The following is a 17914-nucleotide window of genomic DNA, read 5'->3' on the forward strand; positions in this document are numbered from 1 at the left end:
AATTGTGCTTTCCAAATGAGATCCTAGAAAAGGTCATTCTAGATCTTCAATAAGTTTTAGGGTAAGAAAGGTTCTTGACTCTCCTTTCGAACTTCAATTTTTAATCACATATCACAAATTCTAAACTTGTGATGTGCTCAATAGTAAGAAGGAGAAAAACCACTTATAAAGAGTACCCACTATAATGTTATTTCAAATTTACTTTAGACTTATTTTTAACCAAACTGATGACAAGTTTCTCGCTGATTTCCCTTACCTACCCAAAAAAACCCTTTACTTCCTGACAAGCAGCAATAAAATATAACATGGTCAAATTCACTATTACGCAGCCCTTACTTGTTGAGTTCTAAGATGCTCAGGTGTCCTTAATATTAACTGATTTGGGATAGATAGTTAAGACTTCAAAACATATACATATGGCCTCAGATTTCCTTACCTCAGACCAGTCCAAAGCCACCCACTGTGGTGGACATGACTGGTTGTTGCAGGGCTCTTTTTCAACAGGCCGGTGTGTTAAACAACCACTGTAGTCCAGTGTCTCCTCCTCAGAAGGTCCAATCTTCCTGATGCAGAGCACTGCCCTTGTGCGCATCCCACCATCACAAGTCTTGCTGCACTCCAACCAATCTCCAATGAACCACCTGCAGCAAGACGTGGAAGAAACACAGAAAAGCATTTCTTCAGTGCATCCAGAGATTTTTAGCTAAGTGAAGGCACGTTCACTGATGGACTATGAGCTGACATTTCAATGTTGGTTGATAAGACAAATAGCAAATGAAAAAGCTGCTAAGGAAAAACCTTTACTGTCATTTGCTTTCTAAAGTGTAGTGTGTGGGCTTTGGAGCAGGCAGAACCCAGATTCAAACAAGTGCACTATGTCTTTAAACCTCTTTTATTTTTCTTCTTTTTAATTACATTCTAAAATGAGGATAACAATGATCAATCTCATAAAATTGTCATGAGGGTTAAATAAGGTCATATATATAAAGCTCCCAGTGGTGTGCTAGTAAATGTTTAACCACTGGCTCCCCATGGCAGCGGGGTGGGGGAGTTCTGATTTGTGGCATTTGCCAATTTTTGTAGTGTAAAAACTTCACTATGGCCAATTTCAAGCTACCAGCTTGATATACTAAAGGTGAACAGGAGAAGATATGCTAATAATAGGGTCCTATGAATCAATACTAGCTGCCTCCAGCACACCACTGAATGCTTCTAACATAGTGTCTGTCATGTAACAAACAAGAAATAGTAGCTATTTTTATTATTATGATATTGAGGCAGATTCCCCCATAATTAAAAATTTTATGCTAAAACCACTGTAAGGAAATTGGGGATTTGTTTTTCAATTTCCAGAAATAAACCTCTATGAAGATATGACTTGAATGTCCTTACAGGGACAGAGAAGGCTGGTATCCATCCTGAGGACATGGGAGTCTTAAAACACCTTCAACAAGATCAGAGCTCTGAGCTAGCTCTATGAAAACATGCAGATCTCTTGTTTCAACCTTTTGACTCCTAAAAACAGCTTCTACACAGCTAATGTGGAAAGAAATGCAAATGTCTTAGAAAAAATAACATGCCTCACATTTGTAGGTACACTACACCTTTACCCTAAAGTCATAAACTTTCACATATATAATTTCAGGGGGTTTGTGGTTTGTTTTGTTTTTTTGCAACACTTCTGTAGGACTCACTCTTCTGGACACATTAATTAGTCTAAGGGATGTAACTCATGATCTAAATCAGATCAATGAGAATTCTGGTTTAGAATTTTTATATCTCAACTAGAGCAAAAGGGACCCTTTCCTTTCTGGTCACAAAGGTGCATAAGAAGATGAGTCCAGAGCTGCAGTGGCTGGGTTCCCTGTCAAGTGGAATTAGCTGATTTCAAAGAATGCAGAGGAGCTAGAATGTCTGGATAGTGTGTGAGTCCTTGATTCCAGCCATTTCTCAAGCTAGGTCCCCCTTACACTTCCCTCAGCTTTGTTACATAAATCTTATGTGCTGAAGCCAGCTCAAGTTGAAGTTTTGTTACCTGTAACAAGGGTCTTGACTGACATATTGTATTTATTTCATTTATTAAATATTTGCTGAATGTCTACTCTGTTCAAGGCAGAGTAGTGCTTTGTTTTATAGAAGAAAGTAAGATCCAGTGTTAGGAAAACAGTTCTCCAAAATCATGAAAAGAGCAATGATGGAACCAGGACTAGATTCCCCATCGACTGCTATTTCAATGAAAATTCATTTTAACATTACTGAATAGTAAAATATAGGTTACAAGCATGGGATCACAAGGCACTTTCTTCAATCCATAATTATAAATCATGCAGTTATTCTCAATGGACATGCTCATGCTTTTGGGTGGCAGACTCCTGAGAGAGAAGAATATGGAAAGCTTAACAACAAATTTCTCACTATTTCTGTGAGCATAGCACCATTGTGCCAGTTTTGTATATAGAAGATAATACTTTAGTGAAGTCAGAGTACTAGTATCCTAAATTTGAGCCTGCATTAAGCCAATGAAGCAACACTGGCCTTTGTCCATTATTATTCATATTGTCTTTACTTATAAAGAAAACCAGCATTTAGAAATATAGTTAGCCAGTTTTTCAAATTTAAATTGTATTTTATCAACATCTACAAATTTTCAGCCTAAAATTCATTTAAAGAATGATGATTTAATTTTGAATTTTAAAAATCTGACACAAACATTTTTTCTAAGTCATTTTCCAAGGGAGATTTAAAGTAATTTTCATATTCTTTCCTTTCTGTTTTCCACAGATGAACATGATCCCCAGTTGTTAACACCATTTTTGGTAAGGAATAAAATGTGTACTGAAAATAATAACTTGCATGCCAACCGTAGTGAAACTCTGATTCAACTTTGCAACAGTGATTTCATCACCAAGATTAGGGGATAAAACAGAAATGTGTATTACAGTCACAAACAGTTCAGTCACACCACCTCCAGCCATGATCTCATTAGTTCTCATAATGTAAGAGGGATGGAGGCCTTCAAATTAAACACAGGTGCCCCGAGTAACCACAATGATTCAGAAGTGTTGCAAAGGGTCAGGGACACCTCTGTCTTTTTATTCTTTGTCCCCTCTTCCATTCCATCTCTCCTCAGAAACTTAACCTAGATGTATCACTCTAGGCTTTAACTTGGAATATATGAAATTAAAAGTATTAATCACCCTCCCAATTTCCTTTCTGACTTTAACTCTGATTTCAGGCTTCACACTCAGTCCCTGTTGCATCTTTATTGCTCATCATACCATCCCATCCCATGTCTCTCTGAAGGATTAAATCACACTCGAGTTATTTAAATAGTTTTGCAATTCTACCACTGCATCTGCTTGTCTCAGTTTCTCCACTCTGCCACATAGTTTAAGACATACTGCTTCCCTTGTCTTCCTTCTGCATGACCCTTTGATGGCATTTTCTTTCTCTGTCTTCTTTCCCTCCTCTAGATTTGGTGGTAAAAACATGAATACAGAAATTATCTCTGGGAATATAAATTGCTGAATCATTATAGGTGGAACAGTTCTGGGGCTATTTCTTTCTGAGCTTTTCCCAATACTCAGTGATCAAATTGTCTTCATCTTCACAAGTCCGTCATAGCCATTAGACTTTACCAATTAGTGGGATTCATGTTCGAGTGTCTGAAATAAGAGTGGCTTGCTGCAGCCTGTGTAATCTGACCTACAGTCCCAATCTCTTATTATTACAAACAATAGTATAATTTGGAGAAGGGAATAAGAGAGATAGTATAAAAAAATTGCCCCAACCATGGTAAACCAGAATATTTTTGAAGAAATAATCATCATAAACCAGAATATTATATTTGCTTTTTAATTTAAAGGAAAATGGCAGAGCATATGAAAATAAAGTGATATTAAATATTTGGATTAAGAGAGAGAGTTCCTAGGCTTTGTCCCGGAGTCAGGGGTCTAATCATCAACGTTTTTATAAACACAACATAGCAAAATTGTAAAAATCTTCAGAACCTGACAATAATATCTTTACTCAAAGAGAGATTCAGTTATATAACCTACTGTCTACTTACATTACAAAGATAAATAACTTTCCTACGTTTTAAAAGAACTTAAAAAAAAATTCACAACAAAAAGTTAGTAAAAATATAAAAAGAAATTTTTTTCATTTCTCAGCTAATTGGAAGGTGAAACTAATATTAAGCAGAATGCTCTATGCCCTAAACATTATACAGTCAAGGTTTTTGTAAATTTTTAAAAATCAACATGATAAACATCTCTGAAGTTGTAGCAACTGAGAATGCGTCAATGAAGCAAGCAAAATTAGATGTATTAAAGTGCCACCAGACATTTGATTTGTACCTTACAAAGCTGGAGATGTCTGATATAATGGGAAAAACATCACTGGATATTAGTATACCTCAGTCTGTGAAATGATGGGAGTTGACCTAAATAATTTCCATGATTCTTCCTAGGTCTTAAATTTTGGAGTTTTATAGATGACTCTGATGAATCTTTTTCTAAACTTAAAATAAGAGATGATAGTTGTCCATGGGTGAGGTCCAATGACTCAAAATAATGGTTATTAAACATTATACTTTAAAATATACCAGTTAAATAAAACCTAGCCACTGGATAAAAATTAATCTCTTCCCACCCTAAGTTTCCTTCAGCACTTTTGCTTATAACTCTCTTATCATACTTAATAGATTTTGTCTTGTACTATAGTTATTTTTATATATATTTGCCCAATTAGATTACCCTCAGGAAAGGGAACCATTTCTCCCCAAAGTACAGTGTCTTCCAACTTGCAGTTGATTAATAAATGTTTTTAAATTCTTGGTCACAATGTTATTAAAATGAATAGTTCTCTTGTTTTCACCTCTCTGGTTTTCACAATTTTAAAAACACGATATCATAGAGGAATAATATTTATCACTCAAAGATTCTTCACATGAAGTCATATGCAGAAATACTCTTGCTATTAAAACACGGCATGGTAAAAACTGAACTCAGCCTTTCTCTTTGAACTCCAACTTATTTTTTTTTTCTTATGGTTGGGGACTAGCTTCTTACCCATCATATCCTTTAATATTAATTCCTTTCCTTTCCCGTTCCAGTTATTTAAGGCTGTATCATAGATCCCACTACTTTCATTCATAGTCACTTTACTACCTTGACTACTATACTCTTCCTCATAAAAGAGTTGCTGCTATGACCACGCTAACTTTCCTCAGCAAGGCCTCCTCTGGGTCTTCAAAGTCTTCCAAATAAACATATTATTATTTCTCTATCAATTCGTCTTTTGTCTATTCTTCCTAGTCCTCCGTCATTTTCTCTATAAGGACAAATCTTACTGTTCTCCCTTTTTGTACACTGTACTTATAAATTATCTCAATATAATTAAAGACATTTGAAATATTTCATTATGTGAAAAAATACTTTCTGATAAAAAATACCATTTAGAACTTTAAACTAATGGTATAGGGAAAACAATTGTCATTGAAAATAAGTATAGATCCCTTCCTCAAATCAGGCAAAACATTTCAGATAGATCAATGTCTACATTAAAAAAAAAAGAAAGAAACTTTGAAAGTATAAGAGTGGGGAAGACCTTTCTAAACAGTATACCAGTGAAGAAATAAAGGTCTGACAGCTTTCTTAAATAAGATTTTCTAAATTTTATAAGTAAAAATACATCAAAACACTACAAATGACACAGAAAACAGATGACAAACTAGGAAAAAGTATTCAGAACACAGATAAAAGAGTTCATATCCTTAATACATTAAGAGTTCATGCAAATCAATAACAAAATAATAAATACTTCAATAGAAGTATTGATAAAGTAGTTCAATAGGACAGGCCATGTGTAACAAAATAATAAATACTTCAATAGAAGTATTGATAAAGTAGTTCAATAGGACAGGCCATGATGATAAAAGGCAAAAGAGAAGTAGTACAAATGGCCACTAAATATAATTTTTAAATGTTCAGCCCCATCAGCAGTCTAATATATGCAAAATAAAACAGCAATTAGATATCAGGGCTTTTTCCCCTATAAAATAATGAAAGATTATTTTTAAAATAATAATACCCATTGTTGTTCACTTCCACGAAATGGCATTCTCATAGACTGTTAATGGGAAAATAGATTCATACAATCTTTCTGGAAAGTCACTGGACAATGTGATCTCAAAGACTAACATGTGCTTCCATTTGAACTATAAATTATTTTCTTCTTTATTTAGCATATATAATTATAAAGAACAGTTTCAGAAGCATAAATGGTTAATGCTGTATTATTGCCAGGGGATCAAAATAAAAAATACAGCCAAAATTGTTCAACAGTGGAATACCAATTTAAATAAACAATCACATATCTCCTAAATGTTGTCAAAGACTTCAAATGTTCAAAATGTTGAGAACTGACTATAAAGTGTCATAAATAGTATAATACAATTTTATTATATATACATGCCTCTGTATACATAGAAAAAATACTGGAAATATATACATCAAAGTATTAACAGTGGTTTATAGGTTTTTTTGTTTTCTTCTTTTTGCTTATCTGCCTATCACATGATCATCTAAAAAAAAATCTATCTGCTTTCTTCACACTCATGTAAAGTTTTATTGAATTCAGTGGCCTTTTTATGATTTCTATCTCTATAATACCAATGTCATCTGGGAATCTCAGATGATCCCTGATATTTGATGCTTTGACCCAATGATTTTTCAACTTTACAATAGTATGAAAGCAATACACATTTAGTAGAAACTACTTGAATTTTTGAATTTTAACCTTTTCCTACCCTAGCAATATGCAGTACAATGTCTCTCTAGATGTTGGGCAGCAGCAGCAATCTGCAGCTCCCAGTCAGCTACGCTATCACGAGGGTAAACGTCCAATACTCTACAGCGTACTGTGTTGCCAGATGATTTTGCCCAATGGTAGTGTTCTGAGCACATTTACGGTGCACTGGGCTATGCTATCACGTTCAGCAGGTTAGGTGAAGTAAATGCATTTCAACTTACAATGTTTATCAGGATGTAATCCCACTGCAAGTCAAGAATATACGATAACCATTTTGAAGAATTAAAATTTCCTTTTTCATAGTCTGAATTCAAAAGACTAAAGAAGAAATTAAAAAGCAACTAAGAGAAGTAAGCTAATAATGAGTAATATTTTAAATATCTACATTTAGGTCTTTCAAAAAAAAAAAAAAAAAACCCAGCAGACTAAACTTTCTATTCTCCCCATATTCTCGGCATCTTTTCTTTCGAATTCCATTATCCATCTCCAAACTTAAATAAGTAACTTCACTTCAGAACTACATAAGGAAAGGAGACAGAAAGCTTAATTTTAATATTGTACATCAATATGTCAATTATCCTTAAACTGTTATAAAAAACAAACCTCCAGTGTAATACTCAAACACACAACATATGGGATGAAATGACCAACAACTGAAATCTCTAAGGACATTGGACATTTAAGCTTTTAAGCTTAAACAAATGAAAAAGCTTAGGCCAAAATGGAATAGGGTGTGACCAGGCTCACTCAGATGCCTTCAAAGGCTGATCAAATGCCAAATGTACTACTTAAGATCTTGAGTGTCAGAGAATTAATGTAACAGGCTGAGACTCACAATGACATGAAAATATGCTGAAGTTACTGGAAACATGGAAAGGGACAAAACTGACCCATGGATTTTGAGCATCCCGTTGCTTTACAGTTTTTCAGTTTCTCTTGAGATAAATTTATAAAAATAATTGGCAGAAAAAAGGAATGTGAAAAAAATTTAATAACTTGTCTTTGTAATACATATGACAGGTCACATTTCCATACTTTCCCATGTCTGGGTTTTAAGAGATTAGTTATATGGTGATAACATTTTGAAAAGAACTCAAAGTAAAATTACAAAAGTCTTAGAACAAAAACTATCACTCTAGATTCCTTGTGCTTCCTATTTGGTTGCCAATACCCCACACCTCTTCAAGGGACTAGTAGTGAGTATCACCTTTAAGATTCAAATGTCCAGGCAGACACTGACTTTAGATAATGGAAGTTCATAAGGCATGATTGCTTTGGAACAAGAAATGCACCTTGGTTTAAACGTTATTTGGTACATGGATTATTCATGTATTGTAAGTTCCATGTTTTTGTAGCTCCACTCTAGTCATTTTTATAAAAGCTTCATTATAAAGTTTTTCTCTCCAGTTGTAGAGAGTTTGGTACATACAAATTAATTTGCTTATTCTCTTTTGCCTTATCAGTTTCATGTTGGGATAATTAACTAACCAGGCAGGTAACAACAGTTCATCCAATTTCTCAAACAAGAATGAAATGCCATTCACACGTTTTCTCCTGCAGTTGTCAGTCAGGCAAAATCTCTACAAAGATTACTTTCATCATGATCAACTCAACATCCATTATCTTTTTTCACATAATCATTGCCTTTTGCTCAATCAAGAAACCCTTCTGTTCTTACAGATTATAATGTGTGGCTCATTGAGAGCAGGTCTCATTTCAAACCATCATTAAAATGAATGGGCTCTCTCCTTGTTAATCCCTTTACAGTGAGTTATAATTGCTGCATTAATCAACAGAAAGAGACTGAAGTATACCTCTATGCCTGTACCCAACACTCAGAAGACAGGATGCCTTACAACAACAGAACTTAAAACTGGGTTAGCAAATTAAAGCCATGATACTCTATTCCAGAGTATTTCTAAACCATTTTAAAAATCCTTAGGGCTTTAGGACAAATATCTAGAAAAGACAGGAGTGTAAATAAATCACTATATTTTATCACATCTAAGACATGTTCTTTTATGTACCATTAAGAAAGGGGGAAAATGTCAATTATTATCATGAGACACCATTCGCTGCACGTTGAATCCTAATTTCAGAGATGTTAAAATGTGAAAAGATGTGTGCTTTAGAATTGATGAAATATGATCATTTCCAGCATTGTATCAGAACAAAATTCATTGAAGTTCCTGCTTTAAAGAAGTTAATAACTGAAATCTGTGGATAAATAGGAACCTTGCTCAGTAAAAGAGACATCAAAATTCCTCCCTCTCAGGATGTTTTCTACCTTTTTTCAGTCTAATTTATTCTCATCATATAAATATATTTCCAAACATGAATACATAATGTTTTCCTCTTTGCACCTGAAGAAAATAATTCTCACTTCTTTCCCTTACTTACTCAGGTGGGCAGGGCTCAGTGTTGCAGGCTCTTTGATTTTCAGGTGGCTTACTGTCAGGGTCACAGTAATTGTTCTGGACAATGGAGTTGTCATCCAACCTTTTACAGACCACCTCTTGTCTTTGGACACCTTGAGAAAAGGAGGACATCATTAATTGAAGAGAAGTTTACCTTCCATTAAGTTAGGTATGCATAGCTTTCCTCTGTGGGGAATTGACCTCAGTGGATCGCTGCCGTCTTATCTGTTCCACATTGGACTGCTTCTCTAAAATGGAGAGAAGACCTGGTCATTATACTGAAATTTTAGGCAAAGTTATTGTTCTCATATTTAGAAATATAACTATTTCAGAAAAGAAACTATTGGTAATCTTAAACAATTTTATTCACAATTGTAAATTCTTCTTCGTGCTTCCCTTAAAAAACAAAACAACAGATTACAATTTCCCAAAATAATATTATCAGATAAAATGTACAAATACACATTTCAATGCAAAACAATGATTGTATATTTATTTAAAAATAGAACAATAGGGACAAATTTACTTTTTGATATTTTGTAGAACAAATCCCATCTATTTAGTTTTTGTTAGGAATACATCACATCCACACATTTCATTTTTTCTTCCATTTATGTATTTATCTCTCTAAAAGCCCATTCATTGTTCAGAAATTAGAGATTGCAGTGGGCCTCTTTTGGACTATAGCCAACTAGTCTGTTTATTCCAACAGAGTTGACCCCCTGTTGATTATACCACTGTCAAATAAATACATAGTTCATTCAAATATTAACTTATCTCATTTTTAAAAATTAGTCTATGTGATCTGTTTACCACAGCTAAAAATATTCTCATACAGTTTATAAAATATTAAATATATGTCAATCAATTATTGGCAAAGATATTCACCATAACTTGCTCACATTTCACAAAATACAAAGACACACACAAACACACACTCGTATTTGTAAATGTTCCTGGTGAACAGATTTTATGTATACTCATTTTCTCTTTAGTCAAGGAATCAAAAGAAGCAGATAGGTATATCAAGATATCAAAGAGAAACAAGTCAAACTACAAGACAATGCTAACTGTTTCAGATCATATAGCGGTAACAGGTTATTCCTGGCAACAGAAATAAGAGCACAAACTAAACTATTCCCCCACTCACCCACCCCATCTCTATAAACAGGTAGGCTAAATTACCCAGAAAGAGTTGTAAAAGCAGCATTAGCAGTATCCAGGAAACCACAGCTTCACACCTAGCTAATCCCACACAATCCTTCAGTTGTTTTTCTTCCCCCCGCCCCCTCCGGTTGTTTTAAGTAATAATGCCCTAAAAAAAACAGTGTGATCACAAATTAGGGAAATATATGTGAAACAGGATCATTTAGTGAAAGAAACTGTCACCTAAAGAGCTAGACACCAAATGCTTCCCCCAAGTTCCCCTAAATCATGGCAATTCTGCAGGTGGGAGTGCCTCCGTTATCATGTTATGCACACCTTTAACTAAGCCCTTTAATTTAAAGACTCACAGGGCAAACTATTAAATCCACCAAGCTCATGAAACTTAAATCCTGTAGCTCCATGACAGTGGTGAGCAGTTATAGAAAGTCTTTTTTTATTGCTTGCAGTGACCCCGGGCTCTTGCTGATCACCTTCTGCAGTCATTTTTTATGTTTTCCTAAACTTAGGGGTCTTAAACATAGTCAAACAACTGACTGGCAAAATGTCCTAGAGTATGTATTGTATTCCTTCCCTCCCAACCCCTAAAATAAGCCAAACGACTAAGTTTATGTGACGACAACAGTTTGGAATTTTTTAACTATTAAACTTTAGATTTTTTGAGGGAAGAATGATTCACATCAGGCATAGTTGTGATCCATTCACAGATGTTCCATGATATTCATCGGATATCTCCCCATTGTGTCATTCCAGTGGGCAGATAACTAGGTCCATGTGGTCCACCTAGACAGATACCTCTACCATTAGTCATAGGAGTCAACTACCAACTGCAACAGTGGCTCAGATTATCCATCCACCCTGATTCAATGTTTTGCCTCTATCAGGGTGAGCAGGGGACTTTTTTTTATCAGTTAGTGTGATTTTTTTTTTTTTAAGTCATTCAAACATGACTGTACTTGAAGCAAGAACATTGGCACTCAATAATATATCTTGGTTATTTCTCAGGAAAGAATAAACATTCTCAACACTACAAAATACAACTGATCTGGTTTTGTTTCAGTGGCAGAAACATTAATTCAGGTTCCTAGGGTTAAGTTAAAGAAAGGAGAAATTTATCTTGACTTGTAGAAACTGAATTAAGTCAAGATAAAATTCTTCTTTCTTTAATTTAACCCTAGAAATGTTGTTTGGCTATAATTACATTTGTTTTCAAAAGTAGCCTTTATTGCAAAATCAGGGACTCTACAATTTGAATCATAGATGAGATATGAGTTAGTAGAGCTGAGATTTATATTTCATTTTAAGGTAAATTCTAACAATGTATGTATCTTGAAAAAAAAATGGTACATAATATTTGTTATCAAAAATTTGGAAAATTACACAAAACCACAAGGAAGAAAATAAAACTGACCCGTAGTCCAATATTTTGTTTCAGACCCTTAACTTTCAGGGCTATTTTGCTCTTTAGTGGGATCCAATAATTAGTTTAAAAATTACATATATACCCAAACTAAAACTGTCAGCTAAATGCAGTTGGCAGGTCATTCATTCATTTACTCATTCATTCATTCAACAGAGATAGTTACTAAACCAAAGCGTTGTGTTTATGAGATATAAACACAGTATCTCATATGAGATACTGGGCTAAGTGCTAAGAATTATGAATTGACTTAATTTTGATTAGGCCTTCCTTCCATACTTCTTAAAAACTGGGAATCAAGAGTACTTGGGGGTTCGTTTTAGCTTCATAATTTCAGAATGCTATTTTTTTATGAAGTAAAAATTAAAGTCCTTGAATAGACAGCTGAAACAGCTCTATATTTTATGAAGATGCATTTTTTTCCTTGCGTTCATCTTTTATTAATTTTCTTCTAGAATGTTATATTAGACAGTGTGGTATTTCACACTCAAGGGTTGACTATACCAGTAATCTATTCCAAATCTTCCTACAACACTGTACTATCTTCCTCCAACAGCATACAGAGCTCCTTCCAACTATTACTCCCACACTTGGCAGATTTATAGACTTTTTTTTTCTTTTTAAGTCAGTAGCAACAGGATAACTCTATAAACCAATGCATCTAAATGAATGGATTCTTAAACACATACTTTTGAATTACAGAAAATGCAGCTTTTAACTTTAGAAAGTAAAAAATACAGATCAACTGGAAATAATCTAAACTAAGTCCACAAGAGAAATGATTGAGTTTAGATTCTTTTTATATGATCAAGCGTCTTGTACATAACTTCTTTTAAAGTAGTCTGTAAAACATTGCTAAGATGTTGATTTTAAACCCGGTTGGGAACAATTACATCCAGTTACACGAAACCACGATGCTTTCAAATCTAAAGACTTATAGTTTATAACAAAAACATAAAATGTCCACATGACCAGTCAGTGTGTACCTAATCAAAAACAAAATTCTAGTGGCTTAGTGTCCAGATCTCCTGGAGATAAGCAGATGTTCTGCAGAATTTAATAAAAATGCACTAATTATATTTTATTCTTAAACACCTAAAGTTACTGGCATGCAAACTGTATGTATATGTTTTTTAACGCAATCCTTCTTCCATGCTTAAAAAAAGTAATGGCTTCATATTACAAAAGTTAATTATAAAAGATGACATTGCCAATATATATTTACTTAAAACCCTCTACAAAAGGTATATTCTGTTTAAAGACTTTTAATTTGCTTATCTTTTCATTCTTTGATACTAAAGATTCATATATGATGGTCCTTAACATGGAAATGTAACCCTCACTTTTTGTCCATAAGTTTAAATGTCAGATCCTATATTTAATTTTCTGCCAATAGTTAAAAGTTAAAGATCTATTTTCCCATCAAAGGTTCTTTTATACAATGGGAAGAAGGCATACTCCACTTGAATCACTGCTCTAGCTACACATCAAGAAATGGCTTTAATAGTATTTTTATACAGTATATACCAAAGGAAAATGTGCAAGAAGCCCACCAAAGGGCAAGTGAGTCCTGGATGGAAACCATCTGCTGTTCTTACTCTAGGGGGTGGTGATGGTTCAAGTGAGTCCCAGTCTGAGCAAAGATTTCAGAGACCATCGCTCCTCTTCATTTCTTGCCTCCATTCCAATGCCTCTACTCCTCTTATCAGCTGCCCAATGTGTTCCTATCTCTCTCTTCTTTCAGAGAATGAAATAATTTTGTAAACTCATTTGTAACGCAGTATTTGGCAATATATTGCTTTTCTCAGGGCAATTTACCATCTTAAAAGTAGAAAGAAGGCACTCAATGCACAGAAATTACAACTTGAATTTAACTTGCAAGGGTGATATGTGTTAAACCGAGAAGGATGGGTCGGGGGTGGTGAAGGGCAGGAGAAAGACCTTCTAAGTCTTCTCAACTCTACTCATCAGTCCCATCATTTCAGTGATAGACCATGTAATGGATAAATGGGCATTCTATAACCAACTGTGAGTGAGTCAATAATAAAAAGAAAGAAGTATAAATGTATTCTTGGAACTGATGGGCTAACCAACATCTAAACAATTTAACTTAGTGGCATAGCACATCATATCTACCCAAGAAACAGTTTTCTGAAGAGAAGGAGGGAACATTAAAAAGTCAGAGTTTGTACTAAAAATGTGTCTGCTGGCTAAGGCAACAATTTGCTTAACCACAGCATCCATAGTAGCTAGCAACCAAGACAACACTATATAACTACAGTATACAGAGCATATGGCCAGCAATATTAATTTAATTTAAATCTTTAATGCAGATAGCATCCAAAGAGTGACAAGTGCCAGGAAAAAAAATCTCTCTCTGCTCTGCCTTTCACTGCTGGAATCTGGCTGTTGTGCTGTGTGATTGTTGGCCAGACACAAGCATTTGCAGGGCAGAGCAAAGCCCATCTGCCTTGGATCTGACAGCTGGAACCCAGGGTACCAATCAACTCCACCCATATGGTTCCTTCTTCCGAAGAGCCTCCTGCTAGTTTTTATCTTTCAAAGGCTTCCTTTCTCTTTTCAGTGCCTTACCTTCTGTCCTTTTCAGTGTCTTTCCTTCTGTCCTAAGCAAAACTGGATGTCCTCAGGAAACAGGATGATCAAAAGCAAAATGTAGCTCTAAAATATTGTATTTTTCTAGAACAACTGTGTTTAGTAATGGTAAGGTAGGTAGGGTGGAACATACATATACTGAGCTTATCCCTGGAGAGAATTCCTATTACTCCTTAGCTATTAAGAGTAATCTTTTCCATATAAAGTATCTAACTTTTTAACTAATTTAGTTTCTACTATGTCTAATGTATACTTTTTTAGTACTATAAGGGAGAAAGTTACTGAGTAAGACAGTCTTGACCTCAATGGGATTACATTAAAATGGGGATGGGGTGGAATAGGGCAAGTACCATTATAATTATATTACATGATGAAAGATATCTAATAAAATAGTGCATTTTCAGGTCTAATATTTTTAGTTTATAGATTCCCTATTTTGTCTTATTACTATCTGATTTCTCTTTTCCTGATCCTCACTGATCTGAAGGACTCTTTTCATAGCCAAATTACTATATCATTACTTTTCACTTTATCTTGTTCCTTTGTTTTTCCTCATCCCAAATTCTGCCATGTTTGGTTACCTCTTTTTGACTTCTAAGTGGTTTAGATAAATGACCTAAGGCAAGTTTTCATTCTTCTTTGTAAAATGAGATAATCAAATACATAGAGATAATTTAGAATGTTTCTTCCAGATCCAAAATTCTATAAAAGTTGCCTTCTCTTTTCTCCCTCCACATTTCAATTGTTCAACATTTTTTTCCACCAATTCTCTCTCTTATGTGTCTGCTTTTCTTCTGTATTCTACAGAGTAAGTCTAGAACACAGGCATGTTTCTTTTCATTTGGTTTTGTAGTCTTGTTTCAGTGCCTAAGTTTGTACCAGTGTAAGGTACATGTCAAAGGGGTTACACATGTCAAGAGGCAGAATAGTAACTAGAAATAGGAAATTGTGAAAGGTAAGTTTCCTAATATGAAGAATTAAATCATGCTGGTATACCCAGCATGGGTGTCCATGCTCACGCCTGTAATCTCAGCAACTCGGGAGGCTGAAGCAGGAGGATCACTTGAGGCCAGGAGCTCTAGGCTGCAGTGAGCTATTACTGTGCAACTGCACTCCAGCCTGGGCAACATAGCAAGACCCTGTCTCTAGGGGAAAAAAAAGGATTAGTTATATTATACTAGAAAGTAATCTCCATGACCTTAAGTAAGAGCTTGTTATTGGTATTTTATTTAAATTTTAGAGGAATATTGTTGAGAGTACAAAGGCCTTGAGCTTCTTCCACACAGTGTGATGTATTTATCATCAATAGACAGGCTTTTCTTTTAAACATATATAAAATCCCTTTCTTGGAACCAAATCTTGAAATATTTCAAATTTGAGTTAAAATAAGGATATAATCATATACTAACTGTATAGCTTTTAAACTAAAATCATCATTTTCTTCAAGTAAAAATGGAAATCGTAATATCATAAGTTCCCACAAAATCAGGATGATCATGCTTACCATAATAAAATGCTTTATTTTTAAAAGGCTTTATTTTTTCCAAAAGTATTTTATGCATTCAACCTTGTAAAGATGAATAATGTTATGACTGTTAAAAATACTATTTTGGAAAGAATTTTTGCGAAGTGAAACATGACCTGTGATATATACATCATTAATACAACAGGAATGCACTCTAACTTTGGTTTCACACTCACCCAAGTTTTTCAGTGAGTGAATATGTATCCAAACCCTGCTCATGTTAGGGAAGAATATAATTACTAAAGCAATAGAAATGATGAAAGAGGACTGATGAAATGATGAAACAGCACTTGGAGAATATTTTGGCTTAGAGATTTCTTGCCTTCAGTTACAAATCTTCACATTAGAGAAAATGCAACCAACAACATGCAGAGGTAAACAGTAAAACATGTCAAGACTATCAAAATAATCCTTCATATGTAAGACTTTAAGCTTAAGTTATATTGAAAATATACGGGAGAATTCAAAGAACTTTTGTAAAAGTAGTTATATAGGGGAAATCATATGCTTAAGGAAAAAAGATAAATGAAAATTATTATAGATAAATAAATGAATACACATATTAGCTTCCAGAAGTGTGAACCAACCACAAACATGAGTTTGTAGAGAAGAGTTACTCTGCAATCTCAAGAGCCAAGTTATACTAGAACTAACTCAACAAGGTTAATGATGACAGAGTCTAGGATCTTGGGGGCTGTGATGTTCAAGGTGCCCTTTTATGATGTCAGGTATAGTTAATCCCAGATTAAAGGACACTCTTCCTTCACAACATTGAAAGTGAACTGAGAGGAGGGAATTGTGGGAGAGATTGAATAGGGGGATGTCATAGTTAATGCAGTGACAGACCATTGTCTAGTCCGATAAATATATTATTTTTCAAAGACCAAAGTGAAAACTAGGGAATAATGATGAACAAAGCTGAATGCAAACCTTTATTCTTTCTAAACTCAAGTCATTTTTTTATAGGGGATTTGTATTATTTTAAAAATCTCAGTGATAGGTTTTATATCTCAGTTTGATACATACAGGACTCAAATGTAAAAAGACCTTCATGATTTCAAAAAATAATAGTACATTGTACAACCCCACACAGAAACTATCTTTCACAGGGAATTTTTCTTTAAAACTAACTGTACAACTATGTTTCTTCAGAGGGAAATGAATGGCATTGAATAAAGTGCTTTTAACTATTCAAACTAAAGTTTCCCTCTGTAATCTTTTATTTAACTCTGAAAATAACTTCTGGATTGGTAACTCCTAAGTCAAAGATAAGCACATTTGTTATAGGATTCAACCTTTTTATGTCTTTCACACTTAATTTCAACCAAGTCTATTTTGAATCTTGAAAAAAAACAACTGGACTTTGTTTTCCTATGCTCCATTTGGGGCTCCTCTGCTTTGAGTTTCTGTGAAAGGTACAGTGAATGTGTCCTTTATAAGCTGCAATACAAGTGTTAGTCATTATTTTTGTTATTATGTCTGTAAAACGTAAGTCTCAAAACCCTTGTTTGTTTGAAGCACATTCTGTTAGTTCAATAATAATGTGAATTAACCTCTTAGTGATATTAAATGTGTTAGACATCTTAGAATTGACAAAAAATTAAAAGGACATCTGTGAAAATGTAAAGCATTTGTCTCTGTTTTATCTGGTACTTTGAGAGCTGTTCTCTTTTAGTCAGCTATTAGTACTGTCCTAAAGACTGTACTACATATTTTCTAATAATTATTTTTAAAAATAATTTAAAAACTGTCATTTTAGAATGGACTTACTATACTTTTAAGTCTACATTATGCTTGTGTTGTATCATTCCTGAAAACAATAAAATATATAATAGGAACAAACGTTTCCAAGAAACAATGTAGAAATATCCAACTTTTTAAAGGGGCCAAGGCATGATAGATTTGTTAAAAGTAATCTCAAAATTGTGTTATTAATAAATGCAATAGTATAGGTTATCACAT

The 17914-nt window shown here is 34.1% G+C and overlaps 1 protein-coding gene across 7 annotated transcripts in view; it reads right to left on the reverse strand.

The window, feature by feature from the left end:
• ADAMTS6 (ADAM metallopeptidase with thrombospondin type 1 motif 6) overlaps window positions 1-17914 on the reverse strand; it is a 333350-nt gene that overhangs the window by 34045 nt on the left and 281391 nt on the right. For all 7 annotated transcript variants that reach the window (XR_004183963.1, XR_004183962.1, XM_021940153.2 and 4 more), the window contains 2 exons: window positions 9214-9343; window positions 437-641 (listed from right to left, as the gene is read on the reverse strand). Coding sequence is in view for 5 of the 7 variants with exons in the window: in XM_021940153.2 (XP_021795845.2) it covers window positions 437-641; window positions 9214-9343 (335 nt within the window). In the remaining 2 variants the exon portion in view is untranslated. The remainder of the gene's footprint in view (window positions 1-436; window positions 642-9213; window positions 9344-17914) is intronic.

This window comes from Papio anubis, chromosome 5 (genome assembly GCF_008728515.1).
Source record: "Papio anubis isolate 15944 chromosome 5, Panubis1.0, whole genome shotgun sequence".
Classification (NCBI taxonomy): domain Eukaryota; kingdom Metazoa; phylum Chordata; class Mammalia; order Primates; family Cercopithecidae; genus Papio; species Papio anubis.